Here is a 16,887-nt window from a genome sequence, read left to right on the forward strand (position 1 = left end):
CGAAAAGCAGAAGACAACAAGCACTAAGTACACTGGAAGATTTTCCTCGGGTTTCAGAGAACAGAATCAAATTTTGCTCTCAGTTAGATTCATATGAATTAGAAATGACAGCACTGGCCTCCATATTGATACATGAAATGAAAGCTGATGCAAATCAGAGCAAAATCTAACCTGTGCATGGTGAAAGTTTGGCATACAATGCAATCTCCTGCGTGACCTACTATTCTTTAAAGTATATTATTACAAGAATGTCTATACCAGAACAGATAAAAGGTAAATCTAATCTAGTATCCCATATAACAGATGCCAATAGGAATTGCCACAGGACAGTAAGGTCATGCCAACACCTACAAAATCCTCCTCCATCCTCCAGTAAATAGAAGCACAGGCACCTCTTCAGTAGAGGCAATCTCTCTGAATTTAACAACATAGCAGATTTTTCCCCTGCAAGTTGCTTTTTGAACTCAGACAAACCTGCCACCATCTAAATACACCCGAAGTCCCCTTGTTGCTGTATTAAGAGAGTAAATCACTCCCTTTCACCTTTTTCAAGCCACTCCTAAATTCAGCTTTTTCTTTACTTCCCACTTAAGAATAATTCCAACCTGTAACCAGTAATAACTGTACACAAGCTGGCTTTTCATTTTAAATGAAGTCATCACCACCTATTCGTTATGTTTTACTGCTCACTATCCTGCTAAACTTATTTAAAAAAAAAACCAATCAATAGGTAGATAGCCCTACTTGTTACCTCTAGGTATAAGCATTTGCAGCTTTGGCACCACATCAACAAAAATTACATAATTATCAAGGGACCACAAAGTATTTGGGATTTAAAGGGAGTGGATAAACAGTGATAAAGCAGTGAAACAGCTAACCAGTACAACTTGCAACTGTGCAGACAAATTCTGCCACTACAGTTCTCCTGAGGCATTCCAAAAATGCATTGCCAAGATAATGGATAAAAAAACTGAACAGCCGATATAATTTCTATGGCAAAAAATTAGAGGTACATTAAAATTTCCTCTTATAAGATTCTTTTTCAGCTATTTCCATGTAAATACATACATGTTTGTATTAGACATACATACAAACAAATCTGTTTACTGTAACTTGGGACAATTTTTAAATATCCCAATTTTTGTTGCTGCTTTGTGATAAACAGCTTTTTATTGCTAAAGGATAAATAAATAAAAGATAAATCAATAGGAGAAGGAATAAAGATTAAATTGAGTGAAAGCAACAGAAAAGACAACTAGGAGAAGAAGGGTGAAGAGAGGGTTCAGATTGCTTATGTGTGGTGGCAGGTTTCTCTATACTAATTTGACAGCTCTAACAAACTATGAGAAAAAGTATTTGGCCACAATGGTGCAATGAAGTCAAGGAAGTGATTATTTGCAAAGTCAATGCACTGTCACAGACACCTGCTTAATTACTCCGATAAATTAACATACTTCAATTTCAACGTATCTATGAACTGTTCTTTGCTAACAGCAATAAAAATGTACTAACTCTGTTACAGATGAAACAATACCCCACAGCAACTGAACAGGCCAAACAGTTGCTTCCTTTTTTTGATTCATCACGCTTTGTTGCGTTTTATTTAGTTGACAGATTTGGAACAGAATGGCTACAAATGGTGCTCAGTGTCGTTATTCTCCCACAGTTTCTCAATTCCTCAGTTTATTTACATGAGTTTCAAATAACACTAGAAGAGAATCAATAATCAGAAGAATCTGCAGGAGAATGATGTCTAGAGTTAAGAAGGGTAACTAATAGCTGAAAACACTTATGCCCATATAGATTTTACATTTAATCAGATACAACATTTTTACAAACTAGCAATTTCTGTCAATGTAGACAGTAACAGCATATGCATATTAACCTCAGTAGGACTAGCCACGTAAGCAAAACCTGCTTCACAAAATGAAAAATGGCAAAAATGCCTTATTCAGACCAAATTGAAGTTACAGACATTTTACCTGCACAGCAGACACTAAATAACTATTGATTATGCACCTAAACCACAATTCTCTGAAGCAAAGGAACTGATGATCAGGTGCTCCAGCTCATGGGAGGCTCCAGTGCTGAGACAGGCTGAACATTGCCTTTACATTTTTTGTGCATGCAGCAGTAAGATTTAACATTGTTAGAGCAATTAAAGGTGCCGAAAAGAAAAGTAGATTTTGTCCACTTTTGTTCAACATACTATAAAAGGCAGAACTTTAAAATCTGGATTCCCTTTTCTCCTGCTCAAAGGTGTTTATTTTCTGGTATTTCTAGTATCAAAGCTTCCATGTCTTAATTTACCCAAATCTGCTGAAATACTATTTTAAAATAAAACCTTTCTGTCTTCTTGCACACACTACAGAGAAGCAAAAATAGGATGTTCTACTGCAAAAGCAATTAAAGAAAACATTCTCTAGAGCATAACTTTCTTAGAAGTGCAAAAGAATGAAGCAACGAAGAAATTATGTCAATTTCTTTGTAACATCCTCTTTGCTCCCAAAGAGTTTGTAGTGACTTTGTATCTTGACAATTCAGACAGATAGGAAACATGTTCACTATCATAAAACAGCCAACTCTTCCCTGACGGGTGGCAGAGCAGGAGGAATTAGTTCCATGAAGATAAAGCATACCATTACTGAACAAGATGAGCAGAAAATTGAATGGAGCCATGAAGAGCACCCTGTGGACCCCAAATACAAAAAATGCAGATGAAAGAAGATTGGCAAAGCCCCAGAGGAAATCAGCAACTGTGCTGGAATACATTTTGAATATACTTTAGTCCTTTCCAGTTAAGATTCCAAAAACTGTCGGGCCATTTTATCCCTTACCATTTTAGAGTCTAGATTCTCAGCATCCTGAGGATGGTAGACAGTCATTAGGGCTTCTGTACCGACAGTTTTGCTATTATCTTTCTGACCCATCTTTGACGGACCTGCATCAAAATCCTTCGGACTGTCGGAGGCAGAACTAGCTGCAACCTTGAAAAAAAATTTAACAGTGGTAGTTATCCTTCAAGAAGCAGCACTGATATCAGAAACCATTCTGCTTCTAGACTTGTTTATTATATTAAGTTACAGGTACAAGATACAGAATTCCAGAATAAATGAAAAACAATCCCTGCTCTGCACTGCTCGGCTTTCAGGGTGCTGCGCTGGAAAAAGAAATCATTGTTTACAGCCGAAAACTTAATGAAGAAAGGACAGATACTCATAATGAGACCTGTAATAGATAGAGAGGCCTGGCCATCCATTCCCACTGAAGTCAAAAGAAAAACATTCATTTAAATGGAGCCATATACTGAGCTATACAGAAATGCTGAGAGCATTTAAAAACCAGCATTGGAACCTGGATTGTTTCTCAAAACCTGATGGATAACAAAGTAAAAGAACCCAAAACAGAATGCTTTCAGAGTAGCACTATTGTTTAACACATTCTCTTTCATATGGGCACGGAGTTATTCATTTTTCTATGCCTTAAAGACAGAGGTACATGACTTAGGATGGTATGTCAAAATAATAGAGATATAACCCAAAATAAGGTACTGTAAAAGGGAATGCCCCTGAGCAGCAGACCTTACCACTCAGGTCTCCCAGGGCAGTACTGTACCCTTACCAGCTGAGCATTTCTGCTGATATCAAACCATCTTGCTTTTGTTACTCATTTTTGCCTTTTAACCCTTAAGAATCAAAATCTGAAGATAGAGATTTTGCTCATTCACTGATTATTTTCTACCAAAAGGCATGTATTTGTTACTCTCCACTCTTACATTTGTCACTTTAGAGGCTACTCCAGTTGATTCTATTTAATTTCTTCTCAGGGGAAAATATTCAAGGAAGAGATACAGCAACTAGAAGTCATGCTTGTTAGGGATGCGTGTTTTGTCATTGCTTTCTTGTTTCTCATGCATGAAACTACACACACAGTTGCCTTCACATCTAGAAACATCCTTACAATCATTCCATCAACTTCCTGAGTCAAATAGTCAGCTGGCAAAAAACTGACACAGCTACAAGTAATTTTACATCAGACTGTGGTGTACTTTTTTTTTTAATGTGAAGGGTCTGAAGGCAAGAGATGGGAACATGATTTTTCAAAGAGGAAAAAAAAAAGAAAAGATTTAGACAACTTGAAATCTAGAGGTACAGCAAACATTGTTATCCATCTTGTGTCTAGATTCAGGCTTAAATATAAAGGTATTGCATTACACAGCAAAACACTGACAACAATATGTAAATTTATCTCAGTAAAACTACATAACCTTATTCCTAGGAACAGGCACTAAGATCTTGGAACTAGCAGAGCAGTTACCTCTGTATTTATCATGTGGTGTGGACTTGAAGTTGCACTGCATTTCATTCTGAGCTTTGCCACAAGCTGTTCAAAATCTCTAACCTCTGTGAAACGAAAAGCTGTTTTTCCTTTGGTACTAATGCTGACTCCTCTGTTGGCTGGATCTGCCTTATCCACTCCTGTGACCTACAGAAGCAAGGATACATAAATTAGGCAAGAATTTTTACCATCTTCTTTCTAAAAGAGAAAACCTGTTAAAAATACATGTGTACATGAAACAGGAGTATGAAGCACCACACAAGCAGAATTAGTGACACAAGTAACAAACGCTACTTTAAAGCTCAGTGCTATGGAGCTATTTTAGGGCAAGGTACTAAGTACTATGCAATATATTTTTGACAGAGTACCAAAAATCTTTGAAAAGTTTTTCGCAGCTGCGAGTGCTGAGCTTATTTGAAAGTCTTGCCTCCTTCTACCTGCTGAAGCTATTACTTTTTCTTCTTATCATCCAAAAGCAGACAAAACATGACTTTTGCAAGTAATCAAATGAAACAAATTTCATAAGAATGAATTTCCACTGAGAATACCCTTTCAAAGACAGCTTTCATAACACATGACAGCTGGAGATGATTTTAATTGCCATGATGGAACAGTTACAGATTAGAGCAGTTAATACACTTTAATAATGCAAGTACAAGTGAGACGATCATGAATAGCAAGTCTGACTGCCATTGCTGATGCTTTTACATTGTTATAGGTAAAGAATGAAAGACCACTGAAATAAAGTAACTCTGAAGTACTGTAGAACAAACAGTGAGGGCCTGACAACCCACAAGAATAAATTTAGAGTCAGCTCCTTTTTAACACAGCCTCTTTTTGTTTTTCATAGCTTATGGAAGTCTCCATTGTTTGCAAGACTATTTACAGATGATCAAATAAATTGCTTTAGGCTAATGCTGTCGTTGGAGGAGGTGATTGTCCCCCTCTACTCAGCTCTCGTGAGTGAGACTCCCCCTGCAGTGCTGCGTTCAGCTCTGGGGCCCCAGGGTAAGAAGGACATGGGCCTGTTGGAGGGAGTCCAGAGCAGGGCCATGAAGATGATCCGAGGCTGGAGCATCTCTGCTGTGAAGACAGGCTGGGAGAGCTGGGGTGGTTCAGCCTGGAGAAGAGAAGGCTCCAGGGAGACCTTAGAGCAGCCTGCCAGTACATAAAGGGGGTGGCAAGAGAGCTGGGGAGGGGCTGCTTATAGGGGCCTGCAGTGATAGGACAAGAGGCAATGGCTTTAAAGCTGAAAGTGGGTATATTTAGATGAGCTATGAGGAAGAAATTCTTCACTGGGGGGCGGTGAGTGACTGGCACGGGTTGCCCAGAGCAGCTGTGGATGCCCCATCCCTGGCAGTGTCCAAGGCCAGGCTGGATGGGGCTTTGGGCAACCTGGGCTGGTGGGAGGTGTCCCTGCCCATGGCAGGGGGCTGGAGGTGGATGATCTTTAACATCCCTTCCAACTGAAACCATTCTAGGATTCTGTGTTCTGGGTGGGAAACATGAAGTGTATTGCTGAAATTAGCTCAGCTTACCCGGCTAGATCAGGTGTCTTACATCAGGCAGTACGTACACAGAGTATGTAGAGCAATTACAGATCAATTACAGAACCTGGTCCATTTTTAGGCTACTGTAAAATACATCTGGGTGCTGATGAAAAGCTTTTAGCACTGGAAGACTGAAACATGGCAATGTCCCAGATCACACGAAGTCAAGAGAGGGACAGAGAAGTGGGTTTTTTTCCCCAGAAGTTATTCCATAGTCTATCTATAGTACTCTATAGAAATATGAATGCTGTGTCCTTTACGATACGGTCCTTATTCCATCTGTTGATACTACTTGTCCCAGTGTTCAACAACCGTTTGACATATATTCCTATAGACTTTTGAAGAGACAGCACTGCTCAACTGCTGCAAAAAGAATCGCACTAGTGAGCTAAGAAAGAAACACAGCAGAGCAATTGCTAATCTTCAAGATCCTCCACCCTCTCCAATTCTTTATTTCCTATCTTGAGAATCTCATTAGCTCAACTTTATGAATTAAGCATAAGCTTTTCCATTAAAAAAAAAAAAAACAGTACTAAAAAATTTGGGTTCTGTGCTTAGCTACAGAAATGAGAGTAAATAGAAAAGGGAAAGAGGGCACGAGGAACAAAGCTAAAACATGAAAGCTATTCTTTAAACCTACAAACAGAATTCCTACATGCAGTATTCAAGGTAGCAGGAAACGTATGCAGACTATAATGAAAATTTTTTTAAACTGGTGTTCAACTACGCAAGTTCAAAACTTCTGGTGTAACTAGCTGATTTGTAGTTTGCATTACCTCTCTTAACGGAATGATTACACTGCACAGGCTGCCATCCTGGCTAGCAAAGCAGATGTAGTTTTCTGAAATGCACATTTTCCCATGGGTGTTGTAATGACTGAAAGGAACCCATAAGAAGCACTCGTGAACTTCCTTCAAGGTCTCTTCTTTGGGTAGCCTGAAGAATGCACTAAACTGTTCACTGTGGGCACGGCTCTCTAGGCCTCTAGATTAAAAACAGAACAAAAAAAAGGGTAGGAGAGAGAAAAGAAAAATTAAATAAATTTCAAATGTCTTTACAAACACAAAAGTTAAAAATACCTTGGGAAAAGACAGTAAAACATCATGCCCTCCCATAACCCATGAGGTGGGTCTGGAGGGTTCAAATTTTGCTTGAAGATGCAAGAAAGGGCAGGACCACACCTATCTATATAAACCAAAAATACTCAAATACTTCACTAAATAGGAATAGATTCAAGCCTGTTCTTACACAGTAAAGCACTTTGCTGAATCCAAGCCTACAGATAGCGCAGAAAATCATACTGATAGCCTAATCTGCTGGTTCCCCACCCATTAGAATAGTCCACTTAAACCTAAACCAAGTTTTGGATTGACAAAGGATTAATTAGCTACAAATGGAGCACATGTTGTAAACATCTGCCATGGGCTAATTCTTCATAGATAACTGCAGCCAGAAACAATGTTTTGGCTGTAGAGCAACATCCCTCTCCAGCATTGCTACCAAACTAAGGTATAATTACCAAGGAAATACAACCTAAAAAGGTTTTATCATCAGTGTACTATAAAACTAAATAGGTTTTTTTTCTTCTTAAATCATAGCTGCATAGAGTTTTAAGTAGGAATCATTATTAGAAAAATGCTTTAGCAAAATTTCTGATTTGCAGATAGGTAGCTTTTCCCAACAAAGATTTAGTCCCTTTATGTGAATTTAAATTGCCTAACAACAGACTTGCTTTTCCTGGTTACTTTTCACAGTAAATAGCTGTGGTCAACAGATGAAAACCTAAGCATCTGAGTGATAATTTGGACAATTCTCTGAGGAAAAGGTAACATTTGCTTCAACAGAAACCAGAAAATTACAACAAGGAATAATCACACACCATCTTTGAGAAGGAAGGACCCTAAAACAACAGGTTACTTGCACACATGTCTTTCCCACTGCCTAAAATACTGTCATAAATAAGAAAAGCCATGCACCCATCTGCAACTCGTTGATTTTATTACCCATCTCCACTGGCAGAAAAGCCATGCAGTTATTATTTACACGTTTATTAAATTATTTATTCTCCACCTTAGCCTTCCTCATCAGGTATCTACAGAGACGCTGCAGCTCTGTTTTTAAATTTCTAATTCTAAATTATGCTAGAACACCTTTTAAAAATTCAAACTACTATAAAACCTCTAGTTGAAGACCAACTCTGAAGGTCTGATCACTTCCTGCCTTCATATAGACTTTTGATACTGCAAAGTAACAATAAATTACAATGCCTTACATTGCTTTGATTCCAAATTTTAATAAGACACTTGTTTAAGAGAACACCAGCTCTGCTAACGTATCTCCTTAAGACAAGGATTCTCTGCCCCTTTGCCTAAAAAAGTACTGGGCCCAGAGCAGACAGGCTCTAAGTAATCTCTTACCTCTTGGTGATCTGCAGGGGGTCACGAAGGACTAGATCATTTTCAAATGTCTCCTTGTCAAAAAGTCTCCTAACAGCATAGTTTGCCAGCTGCTCCATGAGAAGGAACGTTTCACTAATATGCAAAAACATGGAAAAATAATGGTCTTCCCCACGGGAGCACACATGAATGCTCTCTGTCAGAATCACATTGGAAGTCTTCTCAAGTTTTGATATTTCATCCCAGGAGATAATAAGTTTTACTGAAAATACAAATACAAATACATGTGAGTAACTTCTCATTGGCTGCTACCCTTATACTAAAAAAAAAGTATTAGTCAACAGCACTAATAAAATATAATTAAGCAATATAGTTAAATGGTAACACACTTGGAAAGGGCTACAAACTCACAAGCACAAAAAACACTGTTCACAATCCCTATAAAATAATTCCATTAGAAAGAATTTTACAGAAAGAAAAACATTGAAGACACACCATGTATGAAAATAGAAGATTACATCACCTTTTCTTTGCTGTTATGTTAAACTGCAAATGGCAAACAAGCACTATATATAAGCCACCCCGCTTTAACTCTTTACAAATAGGACTACTTAAAGTAAATCAATCATGTATTGGCATTTAGAGGAACTGTGCCAGTTAGCTATGACATTTCCCAATACAAGTGAAAATTACCTTAGAAAGGATCCTGTATTTTATTAGAGGCATTTGTTTAGGAATTTCAAATTAATGTTACACAGGAAAAAAAAAAAAAGATATGTGCAGTTACCATCAGTGCATAGTGCAGCCATGTGAAATATTAAGTCTGTGTGTGAAGAAATAACTAGTCCTCACAGACTGAATTAATATACAGCATGAACTAAAGATGACTATTTTAGTCAGTCAACTGCAACAGGTCTGCCTTCTCTGTGAAGCTTATCTAAAGGAAGAAAACCAGTGGACGTTGTATAGTAAGTTACACAGATGTATTCATTTCCATAAAGTATTTTGTGTTTGCAGTTTTTTCTGTTCTGTGTAGACACCTGCTCACATGACAAAACAGCTCCCTTAGGACACAGGAAAAATTCTTCCAGATCTGAACATAAACAGCAAAATGTGAAGGGACTAGGCTCAGTATCGAGGCTCACTTACCTTCTGCTCCCAGCAAAAATGAGTAAAAGCTAAGGAAGTTGGTACTAAGATAAAGCCATCCTTGACAGGGCACTCTGCCCTTCCAGTAACTGCATGAGTAATAGGTAACCAACTTCTCCTGCTCTGGTAATCCAAAACACTTTTCAAACTTCATAAGACCTTCACGGAACTTCTCAGGATCATCTTCTTTTGTAAAAGAACCTTTTCCCTCTTCAGCAATCAAACCCTAAACGAAAACAAACAGTTACTTATATATGCACCCACGTGGGTGGGTGTCATACATGCACCTGCATACATACAGTGTAGCATTCTCCTAACAGGATAGTAAATTTCAGAACAGGAAGAATAGTCTGAGGATCAAAACATAGGTCATAAATCAAACGTGCTCATCCACCACGGACTCATCCACCAAGTTTCCCACACAACTTAAGCAAGACACACACTTCCAGGTCTCCTCTTCTGAAACAGATATTTTCCTCCGTTAATCACAAGAATTCCTGGGCTAAAGATTTCACATACATAAAGTGAAGTGTTGTACCTTCACAAAAATACACCATATGCTTCCCAGGCATTATTAAAATTATTCTGAAATAATTTATCAGCAGTTTCAGACCACTATCTAAAGGCATCTGGTCTATCACGTACCAAGGAGAGTTTATGACAAACGACCTCATTTAACTGTGGGGCAGATAACTTTAATACGCTCCACTGTTCTGTTTAACAGCCACATACTACTCAATCTGAAGTACATAGTGTTACAATGCTGTCCTTTGATATTCTAAAAAGGACATATTATTCATGTACATTTAGAGAAAAAAAATACTTAGCCCTTCCTAATTATGCCACGAGCTTGTTACTTACCCTTATCTTTCCCTGGACAAAGCTCGTAATATCTTCATTTGAATCAAATACTGATAAAGTCTTCATAACATTGTGTTCTAACCAGTCCCAGTGTTCCGTTATTTCTTCTCTGCTGGATCCTGATTGAAAGAGAAAGTTACTATTACTTAAAATTAGAACAGACTTTAATCATTTCACTAAAAATATTGATCAAGAGAATACTTAACGAATTCCCAATTCACAGAGTAATTTAGATGCCCATGTCCAAATCACAAGTCTCTCAAATCTTTTGTCCAACCCTTGCGCACACTAAAAATGTATTTGATGTACATTAAAAATATGCACTGATTTGTTTTTATCTTTCAAGTCCTTTACACAGTTATATTTCTAGCCTTCACATCCAGAAGCACCTCAGCTTTGTCAACATTGTGTGGCTCAGCGCTGAAGCCTGACTTGGACTGACAGTTCCTTCAGCTCAGCAGTACCTCCCCAACATGGATGGCAAAGCATTGCTAGAACACTCCCAGTCTAATAGTCTAGAAGGTGGGAAATGCGAGATCAAATTCATGAGAGTAAGAAGAAAACAAAATCTGGGTCTCTGATATCTCAGCTTTGATACTGGCCCACAACAGTTTCCAGAGTAGAACTCCAAGCCTTAGACCTGCTGTGCAAAATCCCTTCTAAGGTGTATAAGGATGTAAAGCACACGTCATGGAACAGGAAGGTAGCAGAGATTTCTCTTTGGGTACTTGAAACAACTATTTATGTTGCTTACAGTCAATTATTACTTACTTGGCTGAGCGTAAGCCACGGTTTTATCACATTCTCTATCAAGTCACATTTTAACTGTATTTCTAACCACGCTAAAGCTTAGGCAACCACCATTCAGGAAACAATGTCATCCTACCTACAAGTTTTGCTTATGCTCTAAGTCCAAACTGTGCACTGTTTGCATGCAGCTGCAGGCTTCTCCAAGAGGACACATACCAGAACTAACTCCAGATGCAGGAAAAAAGGCTCACTGCTTCACACAAGCTGAATGATCCTTGAAACAATGTTTGGCACCACTAGAATTAGTATTTTTTCCTTCTAGACCCTCTGGGACTCAAACACGCTGGAATAAAGGACTGGTTTTTTCCTTTCATTACATACGTGCAAGAGGAGGAGTAACTCAAAAAGAAACCTGTTATCAATAACCATAAGAAATGTAGAAACCACAGAGCCAAAATAAAATTCAGTATTCCAAAAACATTACATTTTCAAACACCGTAGAGAGAAGCCAACCTTGTTACTTTATTACTTTACACAGCTTTTTAATCTAGGTTTCAGAGAGCTCCCACCTATACATGGCGAACATCACTGCAACTTTATAGCAAAGAAAAAACTACCTCACCTGAATTTTAGAGAAATACATTTAGATTACTGGTTTACTTTAAATACAAAGGAACACTTTTACCCACTGCCTACTTCTACAATTAGAGAATTGTGGTAGGCCAACTTCAAAATGCTTATAATAATTCATCTTGTTCTTGTCACATACTCAATTACAAATTATGCAAGTGATAAGATGTAGTAAGCACAGATGATACCAGTGAAACAACAGTAGAGATCCAGCAAATTCAATATTGAGTCAGGTCTTTAAAGACAGGCGGCTCCCCACCAGATGGTGGGAGGCAGGGATAAGGAAAGAGGGAAAAAAATTACATAGGTTTGAATAAAGGGATTCTAGAATATAAATTAATTGGCATCCTCCACTGGAATGCTCACAAATAAAAGCAGCCAGTGTAGTCACATAGGATCAATACCCCTAAGCAAGAACACACCTTTAACAATTTCTTTTTTCTCTATTTACTTTGTAAAGACTAATTAAACAACTTTCAGTAAACCCTACAGAATTAGTAAAAGTTGCCTTGGGAATTAACAGAAACTGTTCTAAATAAGGTTAAACAATTAAGCCTGCACTACACAGGGTGGATTTGCAACACCACCTTAAAAATCAAACAAAGAGTAATTAAAACAGCAATTAAATTTCAAATTGATTATTTTTCTCAGACTACACATGTAGACCAATTATTTGAGTCACAGGGTGAATCAGAGGCACGGATATGACACAGTAAAGATGAAACTTTTAAATAAATATTTAAATTATTTAGAAGCACTGTTGCAGATCCTTTGTATATTATAGCAGAACCAAAACATTGTCTCTTCCATTCCTTCACTTCACAGAAAGAACAATCCATTTTCTACCACAAACTACAACTACATTATGTAGCCTTTTGTTGTAAAGTATACATATGCAGCACAGAATTTATACAACTCAGTTAGCTTCTAAGTCATAGTACATACCACATGCAATGGACCAGTAGACTTGGGAGTCTGGTGTCTGATGCAGGATGCGAAATGGGGCAACCTTCGATGTAGAATCCAACACTGCATCTAATGTTCCCACAAGAAGACCTGTTGTATTCAAGAAAAGGTATACAGCATGGTGAAACTAAGGTTTTGAAATGTACGCTCCTGATTCTTTTCTTAGTGAATAGGAATGCTACCCAAGTAAGGACTAATGAACTCTGAGAAAATTAAAAAGTACAAATGAGTAAAGCAAAAAGTACTCCCAGAGGAACCTCTTTGGATATTTTGATCCAGTAAAAGCCATTCTAAACGCAAAATGCGGATTAAGAAGTTTTTTTGCGATAACACCCTTGGAAGCGATAGTCATGTAGTATGGCAAACCAGAGGACAACCAACATAACGTGGTAGTTCCCAGCTTTCACAAGCAGTAATTGAACTACCTTTTAATTAGTTATTTACTTTTGTTCTATTTTCCAGTCACAGGGAACAGCTCCTAGGAGACCAATTCCATTATGTCCAATTTTTATGAAAATCCCACCATTTTTGCATGGGAACGCTATGTCATACTTTCTGTACATACAAAAGTTTTGCTGCTTATACCACACTGTAGCTAGAAAATGCCTGCCATTCTTCATAAACAGTCTATCAGATGACTTCTACATTAAGTGTGGAACACTAATATTTCATCCTACCATCACATGCGTAAGTATATTACATAAAGTGCATTATTCCCCTATAGCTTATACACCCAAGATACAATGGGCATGTCCCTCCCTGCCACTAAATATTGAATTAGCTCCTATGAGAGTTCAGATCAAAATATACTAATTTCATTAATGAGACATACTTCATCTCTCCATAACTGGGAGCAAAAAGTTTCCTGAGAAAATGAGTATGCATTTTATCTTGGCTGCCAAAATCATTCTTTCTGCACAATACTAAAAATATTAACCCAGATATCTTAAAAGTTCCTTTCAACTCTAAGAATCAGGGAATTTTAAAAGAAGAAAAATCCATATAGAAAAAATACAAGCTTTTGGATCCTGATGCACTTTTCTTCTTGTTACAACAGAAACAAAAATACAAGCAACAGTATCTTATGCTTCCTTCCTTTACTCCCCATGCTTGCCATCCTCATAGCACGGTCACATAAACTGAAAGTTCAACTAAAACAAAGCTACCAAAGCAATCACAAAGAGCTTTTATTCTTCGACAGAAGAACTGCAAAATAAGAGACAAGTCTACCCATAAAAATATGAGAGATGTAATTACCCAAAGAGATGCTGTAAAGTATATTCCAGAAACCTGCTGAGACCACGGATGCAGGATATTCCCAAAAAAATGCTATTAAGGTAAAGAGCTTGTATACAAAGTTAATATACCCCTTATAGCACCTCTAAGTACCCTTCCATCTTTAATGGAAAATGATATTTTGATTCAGGCTTTTAACACTCCACAGAATCATTAGATTTAGGTCAATTCAAATGCGTCCCTCAAAAGTTATTTCAGAATTTTTAGGTTGGCTTCTGGTACTTTTTGTTCCACTTTCTTTCCATTAACCCCCCTCTCAAACTCTGAAAAATAACAATTGTGAGGAATACAAGAAAGCAAAGTAAGACAAAATTGAGAAGTCTAGACAGTCATCCTCAGAACATGGTTTTCCTAAGGATACACTTTCAGCATAGAGCCTGTGTGACAACCTTACTGTGGCTATTCAAGCTTCAGAATGCTTTTGCCTCTCTTCAAGAAAATGGAAGTGAGTAGTAACGAAAAACACACAAAAAAAACCCAAACCCAAAGACCAGTACATTTCATCAATCAGAATTACCATCTTGTCTTGTCTGCAATTCACAGATTCTAAGTTACTGTTGGAAAGTAGAATATTTTTTTTAGTTTCTAACTTAAGTCAGACATTGAATAGGTAACATTTATGTCTGTTTAAAGAGCTTTGGCTTAATGAATGAGTCATAACACTGAGCTGATCTCAAAGTTGACTTTGCTTCAGCAAATGATGAATTATTTCATTCACAATTCTCCTAATGTAATTTGTTATGATATACAGTACAAGGACATTAGTCCCCATTTATAAGGTCAATGGAACTGCTCAGCTTGAGAGAATGATGACAACAGTGAGTGCACTCCTCAAAATGCCCTAACGGTTTCTGTCTGCTTGGAAGGTCATTAGGTTTTAGACACAACGAACTATTATCAGGTTAGTATCAGCCACTTCAACAGTCCCACTAGTCAATACTGCTTTGTCCACGAATGTGATATAGACTACAGGTTTGCATTAAGCCAATACATACTCGACACATCGTGACGAACTAATTGCAGGGCTATGGCCACTGGCACAACTGCAAGGAATCAGCAGTCTTACATTCTTACCCTAGTCTTGAAAGTGCTCTATGAGCCACACATTTTTTTGAATACAGTACTACCAGTCAGGGTTTCCGTAACTATAAGTTGTTGGGTGCTTCTCAGCAGACACTCCCTTCTGTTGTTGTTCCCAACGGGAAATCAAGACCCACGTTCATGCAGGCAAGTAAGAGCACTGCTGAGCGTTTTGCTGGCACTCTGCTAACTCCATTCACACAAGCCTGCTGAAGAATGACTCACTTCCAGGGTTGCAGAGATTTAAAATGCACCTGTATTATGCACCTGTATTATTAACTGTAAAATAAAGGAGTAAAACAAAAGTATCAGTAACTGCTCAGCCCAGACAGGAGCATTATCTCTCCATAAGGGAGGCAAGGGGGAAAGAACAGCTCATGCCATACTTGCCAACCCCTCGCTGATGAAATGCAGAACATGTTGCTCCCCAACAACAACTTTTAGGGACGTCCTACAGAATGTCATCTACCCTCATCTCTGCTCAAAGCTAGACCCCACAGTTTCTACTGGGGATTCCACCTAAATCATCCATCCTCTTGCCTCACTCAGGGAATGACTTCAGCTGTAAATATGGAAGATGGTGCACATTTTCAGGGAGAAAGAGCTCTGCTTTTAGAAAACATTTTAAGTTTCAGAGCTGCTTGAGTAAAACTACCGAGAAATATCCTAGATACTTAAATAAATAGGGTGAAATACCCTAGAAAATAAAGGGAAGGAATCCAGTACCCAGCACAGCTTTGAAATAAGAATGTATTCTTCCCAAAAGTCTCTAAAACACTTGGTTAGCAAAATATGAACGTTATCTAGAGAGACATGCAGCAAAACGTATCAGCAATGAATTCTGCTCTCTGTTGTATCAATTTACAGCAACAAAGCCGACATGTTACATGAAAATATCTTCCCAGCATTTTGCCATTTGGGGGCAATACCACTTTGTTCTTCTATATTTATTTCACCAAATACATCAAGAGAGTACTAATATTTGCCTTTTTCATTATTTTTTTGGTCCTTTTCAATCCACAATCTCAAAGTTGGGTGGGTTGGTTTTGTTTTTTTTTTTCCTGGAATAGCTGTCGATTACTATGTCAATGTTTTCTGTTGCTGAGAATCTTATTTTAAATGTCATACCCAGCAATCTGACTAGTTCTTACCCTTTGTGGGACTAGTGTAATGCAAACAGAATAATCTAAGTTCCATTTTACCAATGAAGAATCAGAAGCAAAGAAAACATGCCATTGTGGTTTTTTTTTTAAAGAGCACTATTGTTCTGAAGCAAACTTAGCACAAGCCTGTTCTCTAACAGTACCTTTGAGATCAATAATTAATTACATTAAAACTGGATGAGACAATCTCCTGATTTGCTACATTAGAAGTGTTAAGGGATATAAAATATTTACAAGACTGGAAAAGTTCCTTACAAACAGAAATATTGTATTAGCACAACACTGGTCAGCCCCACAACACCAAGTATTTTGGAAAGGAGACACTTTGATGTACAATTGAGTTCTCAGTTTATACACATCATATAAAGGAGCTGTTTGAAAATACTGTAAAAGGTTTCCCTGAGTGGCAACAACTGCAGAAAGTGGTATTCTGCAGCTACAGTCAGCTTCATTTCATCAATAACTGCTCAGTTCTACAATCTGAAGAATTCAAAGGCTAATCCGAGCAGAAACAAAGGGGAAAAAATACTGTAAAACAAGTTTGTCAGAGCTGTGGTGGGTTGACCTTGGCTGCACATCAGTTGCCCACCAAGCTGCCTTATCAGTCCCCCCCTCATCTGGATAGAGGGAGAAAAAAATGTGATGAAAGGGTCATGGATTGAGATAAGGACAGAGAGAGATCATTCACCAATTACTGTAACGGGCAAA

At 37.9% G+C, this 16,887-nt stretch overlaps 1 protein-coding gene across 2 annotated transcripts in view; it reads right to left on the reverse strand.

The window, feature by feature from the left end:
- The window catches only part of TBC1D8B (TBC1 domain family member 8B), a 41,996-nt gene that overhangs the window by 18,664 nt on the left and 6,445 nt on the right, over nt 1-16,887 (reverse strand). For both annotated transcript variants that reach the window (XM_056359371.1, XM_056359372.1), the window contains exons 2-8: nt 12,620-12,730; nt 10,295-10,413; nt 9,434-9,659; nt 8,306-8,546; nt 6,665-6,872; nt 4,318-4,485; nt 2,838-2,987 (exon numbers count right to left, since the gene is read on the reverse strand). In XM_056359371.1, coding sequence (XP_056215346.1) covers nt 2,838-2,987; nt 4,318-4,485; nt 6,665-6,872; nt 8,306-8,546; nt 9,434-9,659; nt 10,295-10,413; nt 12,620-12,730 — 1,223 coding nt within the window. The remainder of the gene's footprint in view (nt 1-2,837; nt 2,988-4,317; nt 4,486-6,664; nt 6,873-8,305; nt 8,547-9,433; nt 9,660-10,294; nt 10,414-12,619; nt 12,731-16,887) is intronic.

This window comes from Falco biarmicus, chromosome 14, assembly GCF_023638135.1.
Source record: "Falco biarmicus isolate bFalBia1 chromosome 14, bFalBia1.pri, whole genome shotgun sequence".
NCBI lineage: Eukaryota > Metazoa > Chordata > Aves > Falconiformes > Falconidae > Falco > Falco biarmicus.